This window comes from Oculina patagonica, chromosome 2, assembly GCF_052425735.1.
Source record: "Oculina patagonica isolate OP01 chromosome 2, crgOcupat, whole genome shotgun sequence".
NCBI lineage: Eukaryota > Metazoa > Cnidaria > Anthozoa > Scleractinia > Oculinidae > Oculina > Oculina patagonica.
The window spans coordinates 659,843-687,436 of record NC_135759.1 but is presented as its reverse complement, the minus strand read 5'-3'; the positions used below and the strand labels follow the sequence as shown (position 1 = coordinate 687,436).

The 27,594-nt window shown below is 38.2% G+C and overlaps 3 protein-coding genes and 1 pseudogene across 3 annotated transcripts; all 4 read right to left on the bottom strand.

The window, feature by feature from the left end:
* Positions 1–870: 870 nt before the first annotated feature.
* Positions 871–4,393, bottom strand: LOC144642474 (microfibril-associated glycoprotein 4-like). Its single transcript, XM_078501438.1, has 4 exons — positions 4,049–4,393; positions 3,167–3,281; positions 2,506–2,935; positions 871–2,041 (listed from the first exon to the last, which is right to left on the bottom strand). Exons 1-4 carry the CDS (start codon positions 4,373–4,375, stop codon positions 1,807–1,809), a joined length of 1,107 nt encoding a protein of 368 aa, XP_078357564.1. The 5' UTR covers positions 4,376–4,393; the 3' UTR covers positions 871–1,806.
* Positions 4,394–8,327: 3,934 nt separating this feature from the next.
* Positions 8,328–11,527, bottom strand: LOC144642478 (microfibril-associated glycoprotein 4-like). Its single transcript, XM_078501440.1, has 4 exons — positions 11,177–11,527; positions 9,659–9,773; positions 9,147–9,570; positions 8,328–8,615 (listed from the first exon to the last, which is right to left on the bottom strand). Exons 1-4 carry the CDS (start codon positions 11,498–11,500, stop codon positions 8,378–8,380), a joined length of 1,101 nt encoding a protein of 366 aa, XP_078357566.1. The 5' UTR covers positions 11,501–11,527; the 3' UTR covers positions 8,328–8,377.
* A 1,608-nt stretch (positions 11,528–13,135) lies between these two features.
* LOC144642491 (microfibril-associated glycoprotein 4-like) lies at positions 13,136–19,578 on the bottom strand. The gene is made up of 4 exons (XM_078501452.1): positions 19,315–19,578; positions 15,919–16,040; positions 15,413–15,844; positions 13,136–13,455 (listed from the first exon to the last, which is right to left on the bottom strand). The coding sequence occupies exons 1-4, from the start codon at positions 19,576–19,578 to the stop codon at positions 13,221–13,223; spliced, it is 1,053 nt and encodes a 350-aa protein (XP_078357578.1). The 3' UTR covers positions 13,136–13,220.
* A 3,847-nt stretch (positions 19,579–23,425) lies between these two features.
* LOC144641673 (microfibril-associated glycoprotein 4-like) lies at positions 23,426–27,430 on the bottom strand (annotated as a pseudogene).
* Positions 27,431–27,594: the final 164 nt, after the last annotated feature.

Sequence of the window (27,594 nt, the reverse complement as noted above, 5' to 3'; positions counted from 1 at the left end):
GTGTAAGAACGAATATAATCGCACCTAAAGTAGATGCTTGAGCTAAACGAAATCTTCATTTATCACCTGCAACAGCTTGCACAGCAAGAAACATGTTCTTGTTTTGCTTTTTGCAATTAACCACGATTTCTATGAATAGTGTTTTCTTTCACCTTTTAAGTTGAAAAATTTAAATGATTATTATAAGACAGCGTTAATGAAGTAAAACCATCTGTTTTGACCATAAAGACTCATAAAACGTTTGCGAAATAAAGATTTCTAACGTTTATAAATATTTGAAACAACTTCAAACCGACCAGCTCTTGCTATGCTACTCAATTGTGAAAAGGCGCCAGTATGGCAAGTATTTTTTTCTCTCCAATTGGTGGCTGCAATTCCTCTTAGTAGAGAGCTGTTTGGCAGACGGATGTACAGACAGACAGACAGACACTCAGAGAGTCAGAGAGTCAGTCAGACAGACAGACAGACAGACAGACAGACAGACAGACAGAAAAAGATAACACACAAAGGGACCAATCTCGAGACTGGCAAAAAGACATTTTTTTTTTAAAATTATTTTCTGACAGCGTATCGTCAGTTACTTATTATGCTTCTGCAGTCATCCACGGTACAAGATTATAACTTTTAAATAGAGAGTGTAGGGAATTGCATGACCTCGGTATAATTAAAGATTAATAGCTACGTACCAGTGAACTTGAGAAAGATTCAGAACATTACGAGTACCTTTTTATCAGAAATGTTACGAAAAGTCATGCGTTTTTTTACTTCAAGTATATTCAACAAAATTGGAATAAACAATCATATTTGTTGTACTCAAACGACGAAAAATGCATCATGGTCTAAAATGACACGCAAAAACTAAGAATGCAGTAGCTTATCTTGTAACTTGCCAATTTTGAGCTCATCAGCTGCAACCGTTTGGACGTGAGTGCAAAATAAAGGATAGGTGCTCCCAAGATTGCAAAACTGTGTTCAGCACCTCAAAAAATAGTCATGCACAGGAACTTTCACGGCACGAAAAAATGGATTTATTGCACAATTAATCCATGTCAAAAGCGAAGTCAAACATGCCAATAACTTTGACTGTACCTTTAACGCTCATCAAAAACAAGTCAAATATGTGTCAGCTTTGACTAAACTTTTGTCGCGCTGTTCAGCACCTTAAAAAATAGGCATCCACAGCACTTTAATTCGGGAAGACTGAGAACAAACTGTAGGTACCAGGATGAATATTTGACTATCATTGCTCACGCTCGTCATCCAAACGACTCCAGAAATATCAAAAGCCAGTGAGTCATTCTGCTTGAAGTTTCTAAGAGGACGAATTGCTTTGAATGCCACCGCACTACTTGCAAAGAATTAGGCCTAAAATATAATTTCGAGCTCCTGCGGGAATTAAACACATGACCTCCGCGTTTACCGGTACAATGTTCTGTTAACAAGAATAACAACATTGGAACCGCACTCCAGCAGTGCCAGAAATATATGATGATTCTAAAGATTTGTTATACTTGTAACAAATCCAAGTATTTCGAACACTCCAAAAACGCTTTAGCATCTTGCCAGCTAATCCGTGTGCAGACGTGTCCTGTTTCTTTTCCAAACGGAATGCGTTAGTGCACAGACCACTCACCAAAACAGGTATCATGTTACTGTATTTAAAAACTCTTCCTCCTAAAACCTCAATAAAATCCCGGAGACAGAATCCTGACGAAATCAACTGTTTTCCTTTTATTTTGTTAAAGAGAGTCATTTTCCTACATGAAAGTGATGCCCATTATTAAAACGATTTTCTCAGCTTCAGCATCAATTCTGCGAAACAGGCCTCAGTTTCATTTCAGTACGTTTTAGTGAGTAGTAATGTCCACGCCATGTTTTCCAGTTAATTCCGTCAGCAAAAGAGTCATGCTGTCCACCATGATACAGTCCGTTAAGGTTTGACCAATGACAGTTACGATACCACCAGGCACCTTTAAATTTAACAGCGCAGTTTTCACTCTGCAGATCATTGTCGTTGTCTCTAGTCGAAAACTGCATGCCACTGTAAGCAAAACAAAAGAAAACCAAGAAAATACAATTAAAGTATCAATGACAACAAAAATAGCAGCAAAAGTGAAAACATTTGACAATAAAAATAAGCGGCAGTAAGACAAAACGTTTCGATGTCATCCTGACATCATTTTCAAGTGACAAATAAAATAACGGTTCAACAGTGTTATATATGCGGTAAGAGGTGTGATGTTTCATTAACATATTTGTTTTAAACAAATAGTTTCGCGCGGATAGAATCCGATTGCGTGCTCAGGCTAGGCTTCTTCTTTCTAATAAACAACATTTCGTAAATCAAGCAGTCCAGTTTTCCGCTGCATTTCTTTAGGACGGAAAAGATTACTGGTAAGGTCGCCGATGTTATTAAGGCCGTGATCGTTCTTTAAATGCTTCCCGATTGCGGAGAACATCTCAGTTTGCATTATTTGCCTAATTAAATTAATTGTCAGTTCTTACTTTGTTGACTGAATGTTTTCATACATGGAATCACCAGCCGTACCACTGTATTCTCCAATCAAAAGCCGGTACTTATCTTCCTCGTCTGCCACCTTAAAAGTCGTGTACTCAGCGTATCTGATGTTTCCATCAAAGTCTTCCAAGTCAACTCTCAGCATGACGTCATCAGCGGCTGTCAGACGGTGAAGGTTGTCGTTTCCAAGCCAGAACTCGCCGTTCAGATCTCCAAACCCGTTTTTGTAAGATTCCCATTCAAGATAGAAGTCAACGTAGCCGTCCAATCGTCTTTGGAAAACGGTCCAACCTCCACCGTCCGTGGTCATGTCACACAACACTTGTATTGGTTTGCCGCCATCTGGATTGATGGTGTACACGCCACTGGATGTGAAACCATCTTGAAGGAGTTGGGCGCAACTCATGGGTACTAATTCTTAAAAAAAATTGAACAGCATCAGAAAATTTTTCTTTACTCTTTTCATTGCTTCGTTCTCTCAGCCGCCATCTGGATTGATGGCGTATGTGCCATCCTAAAAAAACCATCCTGGAGTAACTGAGAACAACTCTTTGGCTCTGCAAAAATGGTAGTGGCGATTAACATATTGTGATTTTTTTCTGCCAATTTTATCATCTTAAATTAAGTATTAATTGACATTTTACGTACTGCAAGGTTGCCCTGCAAAGCCATCAATGCAATTGCATTTGAAGCCTTCAGCTTGGTTGTAAGGAATACAAACTTCTTTGTCACCACAAAGATTGGCATTGCTCTCACAAACACTCTGTTAAAAAAAAACACGGTCAATATTGCTTTTGGGAATAAAGTCAGTGGTCCTTGAGGCGGGCGAAGAAATAAGGAGAAATAAGAACTGAGGAGAATATGCTGCCTTTGTAATGACATCTGCAAATGGTTAGATATTCTAGTCTTCTCGGATAAGGACGATAAACCGTAGGCCCCGTCTCCTGCATCTTCAGTGTTATGGTCAGCAGGGGATGTAAAAGATCCCACACACTTATCGTAAAGAGAAGGGCATGGAGTTTCCTGGTGTTGTGGTCTGGTCTTTGCCCATCGTGCTGTGTACTTTTGAAATGCTAGGAGATATAAGCTGTACAAGCTACTCTGACATCCGAGGGTAAAAAGCATAATGATGAAGAAGCAAGTTATTTATCCATGTTTTCCTCAGCTACGTATTTATCATACCGCATTTTAACAATACTATTAAACAATTATCGCCTGAGTATCAAATTCGTTAAGTATGTAATTTTATTTTTAAAGCGCTGATTGTGATTGAAATTAAGTGATATACCCAATGGGGGAGCTTTCGACCGCTTTTCTTCATTAATTCAGAAACTTTTCTTAGACTTCTGTTAAGTTTTACAACAAGTTTTACCGAACCTTGTTTGATAAATAATGGTCCATTACTTTGGGTTCCACCCAGTTCTTTAAGACTGAATATTCACATTAAAATCATAACTATATCAAATGCTAAAATTTTCCTTCTTTTAAATTTTACTGTTAACGAGCTTCAATGTTAGGTTCTACAATTACCTTTATTCCTCTGTAACTGAAATTTTCATTCGCTGTGAAGTTGACATGACCAAAGAATCGATCAGAGTCGCTCAGTTCACACTTGTATCTTCCAGCGTCGTTCTTTGTGGTGGCAAAGTTGTAAGATTGACATCGCTCTTCTTCAACGCACTGAAGCCGACAAGAACTTTCTGACTCAACTTCAACCTCTTTTATCACGCTTCCATTGAGCTTTCGTCCTTCTATCGCTCTGGCAAAGTTTACAGCCTTAAAACCTGGCTGAGAAATACGGCTTATACCATGCACAGTCGTGCAGACAAGAGTTAGCATCCAAATCAAGAGATGCATGTCAGTTCTGCCGGAAAGGTTCTAGTAAGAGTCATATGACGAAAGCAGGTGAAAAAAGTCAGTTTATTAAAACAGCAGGCCTTGGTGCAAAACAAAATTCATTTACGTTGGAAAATAAAACGTTTGTTAAGCATTTGTCTTTATTTTATAGCTAATCATTTTGGAACTTGATTTTTTTATCTCAACGTACTAATGAAGCATTTCCAAGTCCAGCTCTTAAAAATTCACCTTATTGTTATTTGTTATTCCCCAACATTTTGATACTGTATTTCGTATCGACATCATCGATTCTTAAGCGTGTTCTGTAATAAGATTTAATTAACTCATTAAACCTCTTTTCGTCTGACTTGCACTGTTTGCAGTCCACTGATTGCTTACCTGAATTACGAATTAAGGTGCAGGAAACAGCTGTCCTTAGAGCTTAGAGATAACGCACCTTGACTCCCCAAGCGTAGTGTCAACTAAACACAAATACGCTAATTGTAGAAACCAGGCGACAAAATAGTACAGGTTTTATAGAAGCATAAAGATTAATGGCTAAGTAAGGCCTGGTTCACACTAGCGACGCAACTACATAAGGGCAAGGTCACGCAAATGCAAAAAAACACCTCACATTGACGTTTTATGTCACCATTTTGAACAACATGGCATAACGACATAGTTGGAACATAATGACAAGCATAACGACATAAGGAAAGAACTGAACTTTTTTTATGTCGTTATGTCCATGTCGTTATGTCGCCAGTGTAAACCAGGCCTAAACAAATGGAAGAACGAATATAACAAGACATAAAAGATTGTTTAAGCTGAAAAGAAACACCTGCAACAGTTTGCACAGCTAAAATCATGGTTTTATTTTACAATTACAATTTTTTTACAATTAGAATTATTCAAGGCGAGGGCCACAGGCTTTTCAGTTTTCAACTGTAAAGTGTTACCCTCATTAAATAAAGTTGTTATTATTTTTATTATTATTATTACTATTATTATTATTATTATTATTATTATTATAATTATTATTATTATTATTATTATTATTATTATTATTATTATTATTATTAGCAGGATTTACAATATTATTGCCGTTATTAGTGCTTTCAAATTTATTACAGTTAATAGGGTCAATCGTTACAACAATGCGTTATTTTTATTATCACGTAAAGTTATTTGTTATTCCATTTATACACATCAAGCATTTGCGAAATAAAAATAATGTTTTCTAGAGATCTTTTCAAACAATTTCAACCCAATTTTTTGTCTACGAAATTACTAAGCGAAATCACATTTTACAATAACTAAGCGAATTCTCGCGCGCTGATTGGCTAATTAATTTTTATTGTCAATAAGAGTACAGACGCATGAAACTCGCCGACGCAAGCAGCGAAGGTTTTGTCCAACATTACAACACTAATTTAGCGCCGCATACTTGATAAGACGCGAATTATACCACAAAACTAGTAGTCTTCAATGAGGAAATCATCTAAAATTTATCGGTTAAAACTTAAGAAACAGTTGCAACCTGAGAGCGAAAAGATGAGGATGTTTATTGAGGATTCAGACCTGAAAATCGGCGGTGGACGGGAATGTGTGCTGTCAATGAAATTAAGAAGCTGAACTGAACACTTTTCAGGGGATTAAAGGTAAGTTGAACAATCCGAATTTTCTGTTGTATTTCTGGCCGTATTCTTACCAAACTTTTAATTTACAAGCCTATGATTCCCCGAATAACAGCGACGAAATGGTAATGCCGAAGTTAGAATAGCTTGCTCCTTTTATGCATCTTGCTGCAGAAATCCCGCTGTTAAAAACGATCTGATCTTATATTAAATACACTGTGGTGAATTCAACGAAGCACTTACTTTCTAGTTGACTACTGCTTGCATGTGATTTTTACGTTAACTAAGCGTGGCCGAGTGGTTTAGGGCGCTCGTATTGTAATCCGGAGGTTCCCGGTTCAAGACCTGCCCTTGCCACTAGCTGGATTTGTTTCTCGGTTGTCCCAAGTTCAAATCCTCGACCACGCTTTGTATAAAGCCAACTGGTTTGCCTTTTGCCAGTTGGGATTTTTAACCTTGTTATGTTCATTTAAAATTATTTGTTTCCTCTGTTTCAGTGGCATGCCTGTAAACTAGCTATCTCGTTGAGATATGAAGCTAAGTGCATGACCACTATAAACATATATTTATTTGTTTTTTCATTTTTTTTTAACTCAGTAAATATTTCAACTCAGTTAGAAGGTTTCTAATAACCTAAACAAGATTTACTACGAAAAGAGAATTCTTAATGTTGGGGCCTCGAGAAATGAAATAAAAGTCGAGTACGTAGTCCGACGTAATCATAATTACCGACACAATATATTTCCGCCTATAAACGCTCTTCCTGTCCAAACGTACAGCCGTTTGCTTTTCAAGATTCTACGAATGATTTTCACTATAGACAATGATGCAGTCCAGGTGACCAGCGTGGCATTACCTATTTAAAGTAGAAATAAAGAATTTTAAACGAATGCTGACATAATGCGTTCAATGGCCGGAAAGAACAGATTCTCGATTTTATAGGATTCCTGGGTATTGTTTGTCTACCTGTTTCAATCCATTTCAATCCATTTATGATTCCTTAGCCGAAATTTATTTATAGCAATTCTTCGATGAAGATTGTTTATCAAATCCAGAGACCACATTTCTTGGTATCTGTTTTAAACGAAGCATAAAGTTACTACCAGATACTCGGCCTTGCAGTATCAAGCGAACTTTTCTCAATCAACGATCATCAACGGTGAGGTCTTTCGCTGTCGTCAGGTCTTTCGCTGTCGTTATTTATACACGATGGGATAAAAAAGCTACATAGCTTGTGGGGTCGTGTGTAAATAAAACATTAAAACTAGTAGATAAAAAAACATTAAAACTATGTTAAGGTAAAAAAGCTAAAAAGCTAAGCTAAAAATAGATAAATTGCTAAAGTTGTTACAATGATAAAAAGATAAAAAGCGCTAAGATCTCTTACAATAAAGATTGTTAAAATTGGTTTTTTCAATTATGTTCGACTTGTTGGTCATTGTCACAAACTCCTGAGGGACATGGCCTCGTGACACTCTCCTGGTAAAAGGTTCCAGAGCACTGCCCCTCTGTAAGATGTTGAAAGTTTCATTATATTAGTATTAAATGATGGGGGAATTAGTAAATGTTTTTTTCTAAAATTGTACGAGTGTTGAAACTTGGTTACAAGTCGAGCCATGCAAGAGGGGGACCTTAGCGGAGGGGGACCTTAGCAGACCTCTCAAGAAAGGTCACGTTTGTCGGTTGTGATTTGAACATTTCATTCTTTTTTTGCGTCCGACCATTGGCTGTCGCAATAAATAAGACTGACGTCAACGGAAAATGCAATCGTTAGCTGGCGTTTGAAATTCAGAATAAGCATACTATCTGGTGGAAGGCGTCGTGATTTTGGAGTAAAGCACCTAAGATATAAAGAACAAGTTGATGATGACCAAGGATGTCTATTGTACTCGAGCCATGCGAAAATAAAACATTGGTTATAACAACTTCTTATTCGTTCCACATTTAGCAAGAACGCTACATTCATATAGAGATTAAACTGTGGAATTTGTATGGCTCTCTCTATTACTAACTCTACAACTTGTAGTGTGAAGTTACATTTATATTCAGACCTCAGCAATCAATGCGTCAAGAGTAGAAATTAGGGAAATAGTCGAAACTATTGTACTCAGATAGGACCAACCACTCTGCAAAAAGACAGGTGGTCTCTTCATGTACCCCCCTTTCCCCACCTTAAAAGATGGTGTCTTATTTGTATAGCCCCCACTCTATCAGGAGTAGAAACTAAGAAAAAGATTCAAACCGCCAATACATTTTGTCCATTTGGCTTACTGGACAGGTGGTATCTTGCAAAGCCCCCCCCCCCCCCCCCCCACCCCTACACAAGGTGGGTCCTCGTCGAGTACACTAGTTATGACCACTTCCCTTATAGACAGTTCTGAAAATGTCATATTTTCAAGATCACGGGTCGAAGCTTCATCTCAGTGTGTTTTAGTGAATATTGCAATCCTCTAAAAGCCTTCCAACAAACTCCATCAGCATAAGACTCGTATGGCCCGCCATGATACAACCCGTTGAGATTTGCATTATGACAGGCTCTGTACCACCAACCTCCCTTGAACGATACAGCGCAGTTTTTTCTATGTTGGTCGTTGTCTTCATCTCTGGTGGTAAACTGCATCCCACTTTACATGAAACACACATTAAAAAGAGAAAGGAAAGGTTGTTAGTTAACCATCGCCATGGTAACCGTAAAACTGAACGAGATGATTTCTTCATGGAAAGAACAGAAACACAAGGGATAAAAATGTTGTTTTCATATGTGACGTCACCCTACAGTTTTACATCGACAAACATGATACTGTATTGCCATGTCCCCAAGAGTGTATGCATGCGTAGAGGCGCAATCAAGAGCTCTTTCGTTGTTACAGCAGTAATTATTGTCTTATTAGAAAAGTGACAATAGAAATAACGGTAAAATCTCGGTTTTATGGCAATGCGAAAACATTAAGAATTGAACTGATTTGTCATTACACTTTGCCTCTTTGACCACACACTGTATTCTACAATTGAATAAATTGTCAAGTTTAATTGAATAAATGACATCTTTCTACGATGAAAGCATAACGAGGCCGACGAAAACAGTTTTACCTTAAGAGTTGATAACCCCCATAACTTTGTTTGCATTATTTGCCTAATTAACTGCCAGTTCTTACTTTGCTAGCTGATCGTTCTCGTACATGGAGTCACCAGCCGTGCCACTGTATCCTCCAATCAAAAGCCTGTACTTATCCCCCTCGTCTGCCACCTTAAAAGTCGTGTACTCAGCGTATGTGATGTTTCCATCAAAGTCTTCCAGATCAACTCTCAGCATGACGTCATCAGCGGCTGTCAATCGGTGAAGATTATCGTTTCCAAGCCAGAACTCGCCGTTCAGATCTCCGAAGCCGCGTTTATAGGACTCCCATCCAAGATAAAAGTCAACGGAGCCGTCCCAACGTCGCTGAAAAACGGTCCAACCTCCACCACCCGTGGTCATGTCACACAACACTTGCATTGGTTTGCCGCCATCTGGATTTATGGTGTACATTCCACTGGATGTGAAGCCATCTTGGAAGTGTTGGACGCAACTTTTTGGCTCTTTTGATCAACAAAAAAGAGATTTTACACTGAGGTTTTTGAAAAAAAGGCTTATCAAACAATTACTGTGTAAAAGTTCTAAACTTACTACAAGGTTTTCCTTTGTATCCATCGTTACACTTGCATCGTACGCTGGCATCTTGGTAGTTTGGAATGCAGACTCCTTTTTCACCGCAAAGGGAACTGCTCATCTCACAGGCACTCTAAGAACAAATTCACGTTTGTTATATCATGATGTGCACAAGTTTATTTTGTCGTTCGCAAGTAGCCAGTACTCCAAATTTACTTCCAATAAAATATATTGAATTGTGAATTGTAAAGGCAAGAAAAATACAAAAAGTATTGTTGTTATTCAAGGCAGCAGTGTGCCAGTATCAAGCCTTTAACATAGGGCTTCAGTAATAAACCGCATTTAAAAGTTTCTCAAAGCCCGGTGTTAAACAATCAAAGCACGATGTAAACATTCACTTAGGAGGATGCTATTCAATAAACTTCTCCATTTCAATACGTTTTTATTAAGAGCTTAATAAAACTTGAATTGAACTTGAACTTTAGTCACAGATGTCGGTTTTCACAAGCAGTTATCTTGCATCTCTTCCTTTCTTGAATTTGGTCTTTGAATAATTAAGGTTTCAAAATTTACTCTTACGTTTAACCGTCTCAATACAAATTTTGAAAACCAAGTTCGAAAAAACGTTCTGTGACTTGCAAGGTAAGTATTTGAACTTTGACATAAATAATCTTAAACTGCAAACTCTAAATAACAATCCCTGTTATAGTACACTCTTTACATTTTCAAAATTTGTCTAAAAATGGAAAGCGAGCTCCGTGTTTCCTTAGTGTGAGACAATCGAGAAGTCAATTCAACGCGGCAGTATGCCAGTATCTTATCAACAAAAATCTTCAATAATGTCATCGAATAAGGGAGTTTTCCAAAGCCCTGCAGTTAAACAATTTTAGTAAAGAACCATAAATGTAAACAATCAAACGCTTTTCAATTCAATGTTAATTTTGTTAGAGACTAAATGAAATTTTAAAATGGTTTTTTGCTTTTATACTAATTAAATGTTAAGAATCAACAGATGTCGTTTTCACAAGCAGTTATCTTGTCTCTCTTCCTTTCTTGAATATGTTGTTTTTATACTAAAGGTTTTTAAAATTTTCTCTTAAGTTCCATAAAAATTTTGAAAAAAAGTTTGAAAAAACCTTTTGTGACTTGCAAGGCAAGTATTTGAACTTTGGCATAAATAATCCTAAACTGCGATATCCTTACAGTCCCTAAAACAAGAAAGGAAAATAACCTAATTGCGCGTGTTATAAACTGAATCATTACGCGACTCAATAATTCCAACTTTTACCATTTACAAAATACTTCAACTCGAGAAATAAACTTTTGCTCTCGTCACTTCATTTCGACAGGATTCGTCAGTTCATGAAAAAGGCATAGGTGCATTATCTTTATTTCGAGGTACATAACATTGTCATCTTAAGTAAAATTCTTGAAGAAAATATACATCCATTCTATTTATAGGGAGCATTGCATAACCGCATCGAAGAGTAAGAGTGAATAACTATGCCATGCAAAATCCAGTTAAGATCATGTTACCTTTACTCCTCGATACAAAAATTCGTCGTCTTCAGTGAAGTTCTTTAAGCCAACAAACCGATCAGAATCGCTCAGTTGACACTTGAATCTTTTCTTGTTTTCATTGGGTCCAAAGTTGTACGACAGACATCCGTCCTCTTCCACGCATTGTAGTCGACAAGAACCCTCGGAATCCACTTCCGTTTCTCTGAAAACGCTTCCATTGAGCCTTCTTCCTCTGATCTCTTTAGCAAAGTTGACGGCTTTGTAGTTTGGCGTTATCATTCGAGTTACGCCGTTGACAAAAACGAACGTGAGGGTAACTGACAAGAGGTGGAGAAACATTTCCCTTATTTTCCCTCCGAGAGTGAAAAAGCGTTCATGATTGATTTAAGGTTAAACTTGAAAAGCCTTATTACTGTTTAGCAACTATCAATTATTTATAATGACTATTTGCATTGCGTGGAAAATTAAAAGAATATTCGAGACTGATTATCATTACTTAAATAAATCGTTGTCAATATTGTGAGGTAGAACTAGATCTCAGTAAATGTGATAGGGATTCCAGTGTCCGATCAATCCGATATAATTAATTAGCTTTACTGGTGTCTTGTGTATTATATACCGTGTGAAGTGTTTCGAAGACAGGCAGTAAAAACACGGAGTCTGGTTGGCAGAAAGCCGTGCCGGGCAAATAATTTTTTTAACAACCACTTTAGACATTATCTTTTTTTTCGAATTTTATCAAAGTGGAAAAAGGAAATTATTCAATATAAAGCGCGCCGAGGTGTTGTAGTACCCGGGCTTCCGACTCAAGAGCGAGTATGATCACCACTGAGCTACCATGGAGCAGGCTCCTTTCATTAATTTTAACTTTGTATCGTGTTTATCCTTACAAATATAAAGAGCGATCCGTAAACAGACTAACTGAAGTGCATAATAGGCTAGCCGAAGTGAATAGAAGGCTAACTGAAGTGCATAGTAGACTAACAGAAGTTAATAGAAGGCTAAGCGGAGTGCATAGTAGGCTAACCGGTTACTAATTACCAGTCGATGTCCGCAAGTGGCGGCCATCTTATAGTGGGCGTAAAAAAAATTGTCCGTGCAGGGTAATTCGTCACCGAGGATAAATTAACTGAAGGTTGGCTTTCACTAGCGACGGAGTCTGAGTAGTAAGCGGAGTCGTGAGGGCGTTTGCGACCTAGCAAAAATCGAGAATCGGTTTCATAAGCGAAGAAATCGATCGGAGTCGAAAGAATTACAACACAATACAACAAAAACATAATTACCATTTGAAATCGCGCGACCAGGAGTATAGATCGTGATTAATGAGTACCAAAAGGACCAGTACTGTTTCAGAACATTCTTTTTTTGGATCTCGTGCCTTTTAATCTGGAACAGCGCAATTTATTATTTTTAGTGTATCCAACGAAACTGGGAAAAGCATATTTCTGTTCTATTTCATAGGTTTGCTCACGGATTGTAACCAATCTTTGCAGTTTATTCGGAATTGCAAGCTTTAGTGTTTTAAGTATACAATCCTTGCTCACGCTTGTTACCCAAACGACTACAGAAATATTGAAAACCAGTGTTTTCTGCTCAAAGTTTCTGGAGTGACGAATTGCTCTGGACCCCACAGCCCTATTTGCAAAGATTGAAGCCTAAAAAAATTTAGAGCCTTTGGAGGATTTGAACGCATGACCTCCGCGCTACAAAATGCGATGTTCTATCATCAAAGCTATGCAGTTTTGAACAAAAATAACAAACCCAACTCCAGCTGTGGTTGGGAAAAATACCGCCTCTGCCAGAAATGTCTGATGATTCTATAAAACATTTGCAATACTTGTGACAAATCCAAATATTTCGAGGACTCCATCTTGCCAGTTAATCTGTATGCAGACTGGGAATATAATGCGTTGATACACAGTCTACTCGCCAAAAACATGCATCATGTTTTTTAATAACTTTTCCTAAGCCTCAATAAAATTCTGGAGACAAAATGCTGACGAAAACAACTGCTTTTCCTCAAGTGTTTTTAAAAGAGAGAATTGACGCTTCAGCTGCATCATTTCTGTGAAACGGGCCTCAGTTTCATTTCAGTACGTTTTAGTGAGTATTGAAGTCCCCGAAAGGAGTACCAGTTAATTCCGTCAGCAAAAGAGTCATGCTGTCCACCATGATACAGTCCGTTGAGATTTGACCAATGACAGGCACGATACCACCAGGCACCTTTAAATTTAACAGCACAGCTGCCACTGTCCGAGTCATTGTCATTGTCTTTAGTCGAAAACTGCATGCCACTGTGAGCAAAACAAAAAAAGCGTGAGTCACAAGAATAGCAAGGACAGAAATAGAAACATAAACAATCGAAACAAAACAGTGAAAATAATAACAACAACAACAAAAATGTCAGCAAGAGTGACATAAAATAAATATTTTATATTAAAAGTAATAAAGGCATTGATACTGAGTGGCAATGACAATAGTTCAGGAGATTTGTGTGAAAAAAAGTAGCTTGAGGGCAAGCTTTGACATGAAGAAAATGGATGGTATAACTTATTACCTAAGTACTGAGATTAAGGCCCGGGCCAAATGTCAAACATCACATGAGTCGAACCTAATGCAATTGACCAAACACCATAGGTTTTGCTTATTTGCATTCGGAAAGTAATGCATATGAAAAATTCCAATTTGCTATTTATTAACCGGGCATAAGGCCGGTTCGTAAAATTCAAGTCTACTTTATACCTCATTCTTCCTTGTTTTTCGGTGTCGTTTTTTCGCGTATATTTTGAAGGAAATGGAACGGGTCCGTTTGATGTTGTGTAATATCACTAGGGACGGTAGAAGTGAGTTAGACTGCAGGGGAAGAAGCAAGTGAATGCGAATTTTAAGGGGCCAAAAGAGTGAAAAACTAAGTTCAAAATCGGCCATTTTGAACGTAGGACATATTTGACCGGTGGAGACTAGAGGGGTCGTGGACTCTGGGGACGAGAATGGTGAGAAGGCTGAGAAATATCTGTTTTGGAATCCGAATGAAGCCGGAAGGAAAATTTGAAGGATTAGAGGAAAAACTTTGTGGTAAGAAGAGTTGGAATTAGGCTGTGAACTTGAAGTAATTTCGGTGATTGTGGACGAGAGTTGAGGTAAACGAAATGTAACAACGGCGGGGATGTCTTGGAGTGCAGTTTGCAGGTTCGTGTGTTTATTGCCATTTTTGGGTTTGTTTTTGGGGAGAATAAAATAAGAAGTATTAGTGAAGTAACAGTAATCAAAGAAATGGTGTTCGGATTGTTTTTGGGCTTCTTAGGGAACATTTGCTACTGGATAAGTTGAGTCATGTGAATTGTTGGCGCAACTCGTAACTTGAAACTTTCGGTCACGGTCACGCAAGATTTGATGTTAACTAGCGATCACTTGTTTAACACGAACACTCTGCTTTCTGTTTTGTGTAAAATGAATATTTTTGTGTCATTGGAGTGTTTTACCCGAAGAAAGGACTTTATAATCACATTGCGAAACCGAAGACCGCTTGGACATGTCCAAGTTATTTAAAATGAAACCACAGCGTCAGACCTACGCGATCGCCCGCCTGTAGCTATAGATAATCATTCACCAATTTTAAAAATATTTACGAATACGCTGCGCTCTGTTTGTGTACAATAGTTTTTGTGTGTTATTCGAGCATTTGGCTCGGAGCGAGTGCAAGTCGTACAATTTACTCGGAACGTGCTGAATATTGTTTTCTGGATATTTCCACTTTTTGTTTTGAGTTTATTTTGGGAATTGATACGAAAATTGCAAGCCCAGCAAGAATGTGTCAAGGCACGGGCCGTGACACGTCATTGCGCCAGGGAAATTACCTGCTAAAACATGCAGTCAGGTATCACACGGCTTCTTTTCGCTGATAGCTGTGTTTTTCGAGCAAAATAGCAGTTTAACTTCAAGAACTTGGTTTAAAAGCTTCTTTAATTTTTACCGGAATCAATTTACACCTTTCAAGCGGTTTGAGTGTGTTTTATTTAAGATTCGGAACAAAATAAATGTTTGCATGCGTAATTCAGCTCACGCACATTCCGTGACTCACGCAAACACGACTTGTGTGTTTCTTAAGTGATGGCTTTTTCAAAGATTTTTTAATGTGCGGTGATGTGCCTTTCTAGCCAAAGAACGCAAAGAAGTGGCCAAACATTAACCGCCCGGTTTTTAAACTGCTTGAAGTTTCTTGTATTTATATTTATATTTGCCAATTCTTACTTTGCTGACCGACTGTTTTCATACATGGAATCACCAGCCGTGCCACTGTATCCTCCAATCAAAAGCCGGTATTTATCTCCCTCATCTGCCACCTTAAAAGTCGTGTACTCAGCGTATCTGATGTCGCCATCAAAGTCTTCAAGGTCAACTCTCAGTGTGACGTCATCATCAGCTGTCAAACGATGAAGATTGTTGTTTCCTAGCCAGAACTCGCTGTTCAAATCTCCAAACCCGTTTTTGTAGGATTTCCATCCAAGATAGAAGTCAACAGAGCCGTCCAAACGCTTCTGAAAAACGGTCCAACCTCCACCGTCCTTGGTCATGTCACAAAACACTTGCATTGGTTTGCCGCCATCTGGGTTGATGATGTATGTGCCACTTGATAAAACACCATCCTGAAGTAACCGAGAACAGCTCTTTGGCTCTGCAAAAAATAGCAGTGACAATTTAAATGTTGTATTTTTTCTGCCTTTTTTATCATTTTAAATTCAGATTAATTACAGATTTACGTACTGCAAGGTTTTCCTGCATAGCCATCAATGCAATTGCATTTGAAGCCTTCAGCTTGGTATTCAGGAATACAAACTTCTTTGTCACCGCACAGATTGGCATTGCTCTCACAAACACTCTGTTAAGAAAAATTAAAGGAAACAGATTGAGTGCTTTTGGTAATAAAGTGGCTATTGTGAGCTTGCCTTTGTAGTTTGGTTAATATGAATGTATTTTTCTTTTTTGCTATACTTCGTAGAGGTTAAGGTACGCGTTCGAGTACCGAGCGGATACTTCATTTTATAAGGGGGAAACTTAAGGTGGCTCGATCGGATTTTTGAGTGACGATACCTTTCAACTTTGAGCAACTTGTTTGCCACCGTAATCAATCCGACTGGAAAACGATCAGTACAGCTCTATTGTGTTGAGCCCCATGCATTTGTAAATTTCAGCACATCTTGAATATGCATAACAGCTGCTTGTTTTCCGAAAACTGTACACAAACAAGCTAATTTAACAAGCCAAAATACAATAACAACGAGGAAAAGGCTAGTAAAGCATATACAGCGTAATGTTTACCTGAGTTAAGGCTTTAAATTAACTGCCTTAAAATGTTTCATTTCATACTTATTGTTCTTTTTGAGTGCCAAGTTTAAAAAAGATTCTATCGAGCGCTTTTTATTTTGCGATCATTTTAGTAACCGTAGCCCCTTTTTCGATAAAAGAGCAAAATTACACTTCATACCAGTTCATATTCAAGCCGATGTTTCAAGAAATAAAATAAAATGAATTATCTGAGATTTTCGCCCATGGTAGTTAGATAGTACAAGATTCACTTTAAGCCAAAATGTAATTTGATCGGGCCTTGTGAACGTTTTCTCAATAACGATTTAAGACCGCTTTGTTTTTGTTTTATTTTAGCGCCTGAAAACTTCATCCGAAATTTTCTCGAAAACGCTCTCATAGAAATTCTTCAAATTTCGCAGACCTTGAGAAAACTATGTCAAGTCTAAGATCTAGAAGCCTTTTTTCAAAATAATCCCTCTATTACAAGAAAATCGGTCTCGTGTAAAATGGTTGGTGACGTCATTATGTTGCTATGGTTACTCCGATTTCGATGAAACTTATTTCATTCGAAACTTTTATCTTTCGTTAGTACAGCTGCACTGATCGATTTTCGGTCGGATTGTTTACGGTGGCAAACAAGTTGCTCAAAGTTGAAAGGTATCGTCACTCAAATATCCGATCGAGCCACCTTAAATCGACAAAACGACCTTCAAATTCAATATTTAACAACAGAACCAAAAAATGGACAAAAGTTTATCTAGTTACGTTTGTTCACAGGGAGCAGAGGAGTTCGGCTAGAACTGATCAATAAGATATGTCTTACCTCTTTGGAATGCACTCTTGCGAATAATTTCCCCGTATTCAGCTCATTATGCGACCCAAAAAGCACTTATTTGCGGCGTTCCAATGCTTCAAATCTCGACAAAACCCGTGCGATCGAAATGTGTCGACCGCTGACTGATTTGACTGTGGTCTCTAAAGGCGGCGCTTTCACTCAGCGGTCGATACATTTCGAACTAATGGCAGTCAAAACGATCGTACGGGTTTTGTTGAGATTTGAGGCATTGGAACGCCGTATATGAGTGCTTTTTAGGTCGCATAATGAGGTAGTGACAGGGAAAATATACACAAGAGTGCATTTCAAAGAGGTAAGACGTATTTTATTGATCAGTTCTAACCGAACTCATCAGCTCCTTCTATTGATGACACAAGCACGATCGAATGACTGTCGCTGAAAATATTATTTCTATCACTGATGAACTGATTAAGGAGTTTTCCAAAAACGTCTGAATCTTTTCACGCAACTCTCAGCATGTCATATACAATGTTTTTAATCAGCATTATTTGCGTTTAATGCTTCGCTGCAAAAGTCGGTTTTGTGCTAGTTTGTAATCCGCTATTTACCGCTAGGTTGTAATTTTAACTATGTGGTTTTGCCAATTAATAACTGTAATGTTGATAGCTACTCTATATGTGGTTTGTTTTAAATCTAAAATTAGACCAATATAAGGGACAAATATGATAGGAAGTTTGAGAAGTTAATTCAGGGCAGCATAATTATACCTCGCAAGCAAAACGATAAGAGGATCGTGATACTATTCAACATTGCTGTGAGCCTGACTTTGTTCTGCCTCAATTAAGATAATTTGCTGCCTCGTAAATATTCAGTTTAACCAAAAACAAATATATTTGTGCTAGTAATATGCCATTGAACGGCTGGTTGCAATATAAACTATCTGGATTTCCTTATAAATAACTGTGATGTGGTTTTGTTTAAAATCAGACCGGTAAAGAAAGAAAAAAAAATCAACAATCGCTCTATTTTGTCCAAAAAAATTTGCCATTGAACGGTATAATTATGCCACCTTGAATTAACTTTTCAAAAAAAAAAAAGACATGGGTGAATTACTTTTATTTCGAGCACATAAGTTTAGGGAATTTCGTGAGCCCAACAAATCGACTCATCCAGCTGACATTCGCTTTTTTTCTTTTCTTCTGTGTGTTCAAAAGTGTTCAACAAACAGAGACTTTCGTCAACACACGACAGAGAATTCAAGAAGTTAATTCAAGGCAGCATTGCCGTGAGTTTATTTTGTTCTGCCTCAAGGTAATTTGTTGTTTCGTAGGACATTTTTGCGCTAGTAATCTGTTGTTGACCGCCAGGTTGCAATAAATGATGTTGTTTTACAATTGATAACTGTAATATTGATGACTACTCTATATGTGGTTCGGTTTAAATTCAAAATAAGACATGAAAAGAAAATTAAAAAATGCTCTCTGACAGTGCATGTGTAACATAGCAAAAAAACAAAATAAGAATGCATTGCTGATTCCGAAAAATAATCTGTGTATAAATGAAACCAATTATATTGAAAAAGTTAAGTCGAAGCACTCGCCTTAATTTAAAAATGAAGGAGTTTTTCGAAGGAGTGATGTTAAAGATCACAACAATATACGTAATATACTCTTAGTTTTGCAAAATAATTTGCTGTGTTGTGTTAAAAAACGAATGATTTAAATTCATCTTGCAGGCAGCTATGGACCACAGTACTCTTATAGACTCTTAATAGTTTGGCCGCTTATTGCCCAGAATGGAAACATTGTTTTGCAGTTTGAGAGAAGAAAAAAATATGGGGAGGCCCGGTTTTAGGCTTGCCTAAATATATATATTTTCGTTGCACGATTGATGCAAATGTGGCTGCAACGAGTCTTCGCAGCTTTTCGTTTTCTTCATTGAACTGACAAATCTGCTAAAATTAAAATATATATATGTATTGTATTTAGAAGAAGCATTTCAAAACCATATTGAAGTGTAAGGGTAAAGAATTCTTTATCGATCATGTTACCTTTACTCCTCGGTAGAGATATTCATCGTCTTCAGTGAAGTTCTTTAAGCCAAAAAATCGATCAGAATCACTCAGTTGACACTTGAATCTTTTCTTGTTTTCACTGGGTCCAAAGTTGTACGACAGACATCCATCCTCTTCCACGCATTGTAGTCGACAAGAACCTTCCGAATCCACTTCCAATTCTCTAATGACGCTTCCATTGAGCCTTCTTCCTCTTATCTCTTTAGCAAAGTTAACGGCTTTGTAGTTTGGCATTATCATTCGAGTTACGCCGTTGACAAAAACAAATGTTTGAGTAACTAACAATAAGTGAAGAAACATTTTTCCCCTTGGTCTACCTCCGAAAGTGGAGAGACATTCAAGTTTGATTCTGGGTCAAAAATCGCCCTACCACTGTTTAGCAACTATCAATTATTTATATTCACTGTTGTGTCATTGCGTGAAAACAGAATGTTCGAGACTGAATATCATTACATAAACTGTTGTCAATATTTTGAGGAAGAACTAGATTTTAATAAATGTGATAGGGATTCCAGTCACTCGTTCCCTAGGTCGCTCCATAGTATACGATTGATCTCAGTGACCTATATGCCTATACTAATAAAGGGCATCCGTCGGTCAAGGTTGACCATGGGTAGCATCCTAGTTGTCTGCTTGGCTGGAGCACCGGCGTCTGTGGCTGCAGAGGCCGATGCGGGAGTGACAGTCTTTGTTACAGAGGCTACATCTGTGCTCTGTCTCCGGTCTGTCGAGGCTGTCGCTTTGTTTTCTGCGGACCCGTCTCTCCGTGGCGGCTTGTGTCAGCTTCTCCTCACATGATTTGAGGTGTTTGGTCAGGGCTTCTCTCCACTTGAACCGGTTGGCTGCTAGGCTCTCCCAGGTCTCTGTGTTGATGTCTACAGCCTTCATGTCGCGCCTCACGACGTCGTGGTATCACAGCTGTGGGCGCCCGATGGGTGGGTCTTTTTCCACAGGTCAGCTCTCCGTACAGGAGGTCTTTGGAGATGCGGCCATCTGGCATGCGGTGGGCGTGGCCTAGCCAGCGGAGTCTGCGCTGTCTGAGCAGTGTGAATATGCTGGGCAGACCTGCGCGAGACAGGGCATTAGTGTTGGGTACCCTGTCTTGCCACGATATTTCCAGAAGGCGGCGGAGGCTTCTCATGTGGAAGGTGTTCAGACGCCTTTCTTGCCTGGCATATGTGGTCCATGTCTCGCTGCCGTATAGCAGTGTGCTGATGACGCAGGCGTTGTAAACTGCCATCTTGGTCTTTGTTGTCAACTTGGGGTTGGTGAGGCGCGCAAGGGTTGTGGCTACCTTTCCGATTCTCTTATCAAGATCTGTGTCTAGGGAGAGGTTGTTAGTGATAGTGGAGCCAAGGTATGTGAACTGATGCACCACATCGAGCTCATATTCGCCAAAAGTGATGACTGGTGGTGATTCGGTGTGTCCAGTATATTGTATAACGCGTGTACTATTTCGAAACAGGCCAGTAAAAGCACAGACTCTGATTGGCAGAAAGCCGTGATTCGTTACCTTAAGATAAATTAACTTAAGGCTGGTTCACTTGCGACGGAGTCGGAGTCGTAAGCGGAGTCGTAAGAGTGCTTTCGACCTAGTGAAAATCGAAAGTTGCAGTCGTAAGCGAAATCATAAGCTTGACAGAGTCGGAAGAATCAGAACACACTAGAAAAAATAATTAGACACGGAAATAAAACGATCTAGAGTAAAGTTTGTGATTTATGGCATTTTATGGGTACGGAAAAGGGGAGCGCAGTTTGAGAACTTTCAAAATACCACTCGTGCCTTTTAACCTGGAACAGTACGAGAAAGACGTGCAATTTTTAATTTGTAGTGTATTTAACGAAACTTGGATTCGGAAAGCTACGGTTTAGTGTCTAAATTTTTACTACTGTCGTTTGATCAAAATTTCTTTCATTTCATTTTCCTGAGTGTATTAAGAGCACACTTATATTTACCACGACCTTCTACCCACAGAATCAATAAGGCGGATTGTGTCGGTTTGTATACATACAAATAAGTTTAACTTTATTGTAGGCAAAAGTGAAAAAAGAAAGAAAGAATAAAAGAAAAACTGTCCACTGTAAATGCTACTTACATTGGTTACGATTTACAGACAGCGAAATATATAACGGTATGCGACTGAAAGCAATAAATACAATATTATACCATAACCGAGAGAATTCTCGCGCGCTGATTGGTCCAAAGTTATGGTCGATAAGAGTATAGACCATGAAAGTGACGTCAGATCACGCCACGCACACGCGCGGGCTTGAAATTTGTAAGTTTGGACCAGTTTGGTCTCCATGAATGAAAGCGAATTTCATCTTGTTTTGTTTGAATCAAGTACGCATTTATTTTCGGAAAGCAGGCTTGGACTTCCACTCCGGTGATCTGTCGACAGAAAATTTCCAGGCTTTTGAATTTTTTGTCTAACTGAGAAGAACGGTGCTAGCGAACCGGCAGCGGACTCAGCGAACTGTCGTAGTTCAGTCTGAACGAAGCGCTGACAAGATCTTCAGAAAGAAAAATCATTCTTGCTCGCTTCTAGCGATAGACACACTCAACGAGAGGATAAAAGGTAATTAAAATTGTTATCCTTTGAATTCTTGTTTATCTTCTTTTGTATCATTGTCGTTTTTACATATCGGGAAACTTTACGTCCTCCCGGCAAAGTTTCTTCACGGTCAGGCATTCCTTTGGATAAACTTAAATACTTGCTCGAGTTTGTTATGGTATAAAACAAATCAACCACATTTTTCCATGGTCTACACTCTTATAAACCATAGAAATGACGCCATAAAATGTCCAAAACTTTGCAGTGGAACCAAGAGCCGTACACTTGAGTTTTGAACATTTTCTGACGTCATTTCTATTGTCTATAAGAGTGTAGACCATGGAAAAATGTGGTTGATTTGTTAATTTTACAATAACGGAGTGAATTCTCGCGCGCTGATTGGCTAATTTTTATCATCAATTAGATTACAGACACATACAATTTTAAATTAATGCAAGGCATTGGCACGATTAGCGTGCTGTCAAACTGTCAGTTTTTTTTAGCTAACTAAACTCTATTGAGTGTTGTAAGGAGCCAATGAGAAGGCGAGAAAGGTTATTGGCAATACGTGCGCCCTGATTGCGTCAGTTAAAATAAATAAGAAGAACCAAGAAAGATTTAATACTGCTCTACGTTGCGGAGTCATCTTGACTCCATTATCAAGAGACTTGTACAGTATGCAAATAAGGAACGCTGCAAAATTCCTTATTTGCATACTGTACAAGTCTCTTGATAATGGAGTCAAGATGACTCCGAAACGTCGAGCAGTATTAAATCTTTCTTGGTTCTTCTTATGTATTTGCTGTAGCAAATCCCTGCTGATCAAAAGTTAAAATAAAGTTCAGAAATTTTTAAGTTTACTTGTGTTTTCTCTTCAATAACCCTGCATTTGACCTTTTTTGCTTTTTGTTTGCTGTGGAACTTCTCTGCTGCTCGCGGATCCACAACACTTTGACAATGTTATGACGCATTTTATCATCAATAAGCACGTCATTTCTTTATTGGAAATTGAATTACTAACAATCCGACTGATGGGATATCTAAGCAGTTGAATGTTTACATTAACTATATGTGCCACAGCGCAGAATCGAAGAACATTTTTTCGAACCAGTTTCCTTTATAAACCTTTTGCTTGGTACATTTGCCTCTTTTGAATAAAAAAGACAGGGAAAGGTGAATCTGACAGCCTCTTAAGGTGGCTGACAATTGCTTACACCTTCCCATATTTAATATTTTATTCCAGCTAGCCGGATGATGTGGCTGAAATAAGTCTAGTGTAACCCAGTTAATTAATTATTGGTAAAACGAGTCGCATTTGACGTCAAAATGCATTCCCATTGTAACTTAAAAAGCGGTTAAATAAACCATATTTTTGACCGTTTGAGGCCAACAAAAAATATTCAGTTAAAGATGACGTCTGTCCACAGACTGCTTGCCGACGTGATGTATCATGCCATTTAAAAACCTCTCCGGCGAATTCCTCAATAAAATCCTTGGGACTATATTCTGACAGAAAAAAACCGTTTTGTTTTGAGTGCTTGTCCTCTATGAGCGACTTACTTCAGCTTAATTCGGCATTGTCAATTATGTGAAACGGGCCTCAATTTCATCTCCGTTCGTTTTAGTGAGTATTGAAGCCCTCGATACGTGTACCAGTTAATTCCGTCAGCAAAAGAGGCATGCTGTCCACCATGATACAGTCCGTTAAGATTTGACCAATGACAGCCACGATACCACCAGGCACCTTTATGTGTAACAGCGCAGCTCGAACCCCAAGGATCATTGTCAATGTCTTTTGTCGAAAACTGCATGCCACTGTGAGCAAAACAAAACGAATAAAGACGTAAAAGCTACAGAATAATTTACAATAACAAACAATACGAGAAACAGAAACGACAGAACAGTGATGACAACAAGATGCTGCAGCAACGACAATGAAAATAACGACGAGGTGAATAACTACATCAGTATCAGTGCCAATTAAATGTCAGAAAAATGCCAACGGCAAATCATAATGACAACAGTGCCACTAAATACCAAAGTAAATGATAGCAGAGACAGACAGTGGGTGGCAACGACAACACATTGCAATAGATCGGATTATCTTGATTACTTTGAAGTGATTCATGTTCCTCTTCAAGAAAACGGTCCTATTAACCCATTCAGTTTGCTGGTTAAACGATGGTTGCGGTGGTTGTAAAAGGTAAAAAGGTAAAGCAACTTTATTTATACACGGTTTGTGTTTAAAGCTAGAAGCTTGTGGGGCCGTGTATATGAAACAAATACTGAACAAATAAAATCTATTAAATAAACATAACATGGTTAAAAATCCCAACTGGCAGGAGGCAGGCCAGTTGGCTATTTACAAGCATGACCGAGAATTTGAACTCGGGACGACCGAGAACAAATCCAGATAATGGTCAGAACGGGACTTGAACTCGGGACCTCCAGATTTCAAGTCCGGCGCTCTAACCACTCGGCCACGCTGCCTCCACAGGTTGTGCTTATGACGTGTGTGATTTAGCTAGAAAAACTATATTTGCCGTTTATTCTCTGGAGTGCACGTGACATGTTTTAACTACAGTTAGTAAATTGAATAAATGATATCTAATTTTGTTATTTTGATGAAGGCGTCTGTGATAACAACGAGTCCCTGATGTTACCTTAAGGAGTAACCCCCATCGAGTCACCAGCCGTGCCACTGTATCCTCCAATCAAAAGCCGGTACCTATCTCCCTCGTCTGCCACCTTAAAAGTCGTGTACCCAGCGTATCTGATGTCTCCATCAAAGTCCTCTAGGTCAACTCTCAGCATGACGTCATCAGCGGCTGTCAAACGGTGAAGATTGTCGTTTCCAAGCCAGAACTCGCCGTTCAGATCTCCAAACCCGTTTTTGTATGATTCCCAACCAAGATAGAAGTCAACAGAGCCGTCCAAACGTCTTTGGAAAACGATCCAACCTCCACCGTCCGTGGTCATGTCACACAACACTTGTATTGGTTTGCCGCCATCTGGATTGATGGTGTACACGCCACTGGATGTGAAACCGTCTTGAAGGAGTTGGACGCAGCCCGTGGGCACTAATTCTTAAAAAAAAAAAATTTGAACAGCATCAGGAAATGTTCTTTACTCTTTTAATTGCTCTATTACGGTAAGCTCTGTTAAGTTACACTTTGTCACGTTATCCTTTTGTTTAGTGTTATCAGTATTCTTAATATTATTATTGGTATTTCGGTGTTATAATTGTAATCAACTGGATAATGTTTCGGTTCTGATCAACAGAAAGAAATGGACGATATTACTTTGAATGAAAAAAAAGCAAAACGAAAAACAAACCAATCAAAATTTGAATCAGTGCTGATGTACACGTCACTGAACGTTTAACCGTCTCCAGATAACTGGGCGCAGGTTCTGATTGACTATTTTGATAGATAAAAAGAAAAGAGAAATATAACTTTAACACTGGGTTATTTGAAAAAAGATTCTCTATAATTCAAGTTCTACATAACAACTTCTGGTGTAACAGTTCTAGACTTACTGCAAGGTTTTCCTGTATATCCATCGTCACACTTGCATTCTACACTGCCATCTTGATAGTTTGGAATGCAGACTCCTTTGTCACCACAAGGCGAGCTGTCTGTCTCACAGGCACTCTGTTGACGAACCGAATGAACTGGCGATTGTTATAATATAAGGGGGAAACTTAAGTCGACCCAACGACCTTCTAATTTTATCCTAAACAAGAGAACCAGAAAATCGACAATTTTTTATCTAGTAACGTTTGATTTGCAGTAATCTTCTATTGATGACACAAGCACGAACGACTGTCGCTGAAAATATTATTCTAACACTGATGAACTGATTAAGGAGTTTTCCAAAAACGTCTAAATCTTTTCACGCAACTCTCAGCAGTATCCTTTTTGTGCTAGTTTGTAATCTGCCATTAACTGCCAGGTTGCAATTTGAACTATGTGTTTTTGCAAATTAATAACTGTAATGTTGATGACTACTCTATATGTGGTTTGTTTTAAATTTAAAATTAGAACGACATAAGGGAAAAACATGATAGGGGTATTTGAAAGGTTCATTCAAGGCAGCGTAATTATGCCTCGCAATTAATTATGCCTTTGTGCTAGTAATCTGCCATTGAACGCCTGGTTGCAATATAAATTATGCGGGTTTCCCAATTAATAATTGTGATGTGGTTTTGTTTCAAAATCAGAGCGGAAAAGAAAGTAAAAGAAATCAATCGAGAATCGCTCTATTTTGTTAAAAAGACATAGGTGCATTACTCTTATTCCGAGCACACAACTTTGTCAACTCATCCAGTTGACATTCGCTTTTTTTTTCTTGTCTTCTGTGAGTCCAAAGTTGTTCAACAAACAAAGACTTTCGTCAACACACGACAGAGAGTTCCAGAAGTTAATTCAAGGTAGCATTGTCGTGAGTTTATTTTGTTCTTTCTGTTCTTTTGTAATTTGTTGTACCATAGGACATTTTTGCGCTAGTAATCAGCTGTTGTTGACCGCCAGGTTGCAATTTAAATGATGTTGTTCTACTATTGATATCTGTAATGTTGATGACTACTCTATATGTGGTTTGGATTAAATTCAAAATAAGAACTGGAAAGAAAATTAAAAAATGCGCTCTGACAGTGTGAAACATAGCAAAGAACCAAAATAAGAATGCATCGCTGATTCCGAAAAATAATCTGTGTATAAATGAAACCAATTTTATTCAAAAAGTTAAGTCGAAGCGCTCGCCTTAATTTAAAAATGAAGGAGGTTAACGAAGGAGTGATGTTAAAGATCACAACAATACACTTAATATACTCTTAGTTTTGCAAAATAATTTGCTGTGTTGTTTTTAAAAACGAATGATTTAAATTCATCTTGCAGGCTGCTATGGACCACAGTACTCTTAATAGACTCTAAATAGTTCGGCCGCTTATTGCCCAGAATGGAAACATTATTGTGGAGTCCAAAAAAAAAAATAAAGGAGAGCCCCAGTTTTAGTCTTGACCTAAATATATATTTTTTAATTGTACGATTGATGCAAATGAGGGTGCAACGTGTCTTCGTTACTTTTTTTTTTTCATTGAACTGACAAATCTGCAAAAATTATAATATATATATATATATGTATTGTATTTAGAAGAAGCATTTCAAAACCATATTGAAGTGTAAGGGTGAATCATTCTTTATCGATCATGTTACCTTTACTCCTCGGTACAGAAATTCACCGTCTAGCGAAGTTCTTCAAGCCAACAAATCGATCAGAATCGCTCAATTGACACTTGAATCTCTTCTTGTTTTCACTGGGTCCAAAATTATACGACAGACATCCATCCTCTTCCACACATTGTAGTCGACAAGAACCTTCCGAAGCCACTTCCACTTCTCTAATGACGCTTCCATTGAGCCTTCTTCCTCTTATCTCTTTAGCAAAGTTGACGGCTTTGTAGTTTGGTGTTATCATTCGAATTACGCCGTTGACAAAAACAAATGTTTGAGTAACTAACAAAAAGTGAAGAAACATTTTCCCCCTTGATCTTCCTTTGAAAGTGGAGAGGCATTCAAGTTTGATTCTGGGTTAAGAATCGCTTACCACTGTTTATCAACTATCAATTATTTATAATGACTGTTGACATTGCGTGGAAAATTAAAAGGATAATCGAGACTGATTATCATTATCGTTGTCA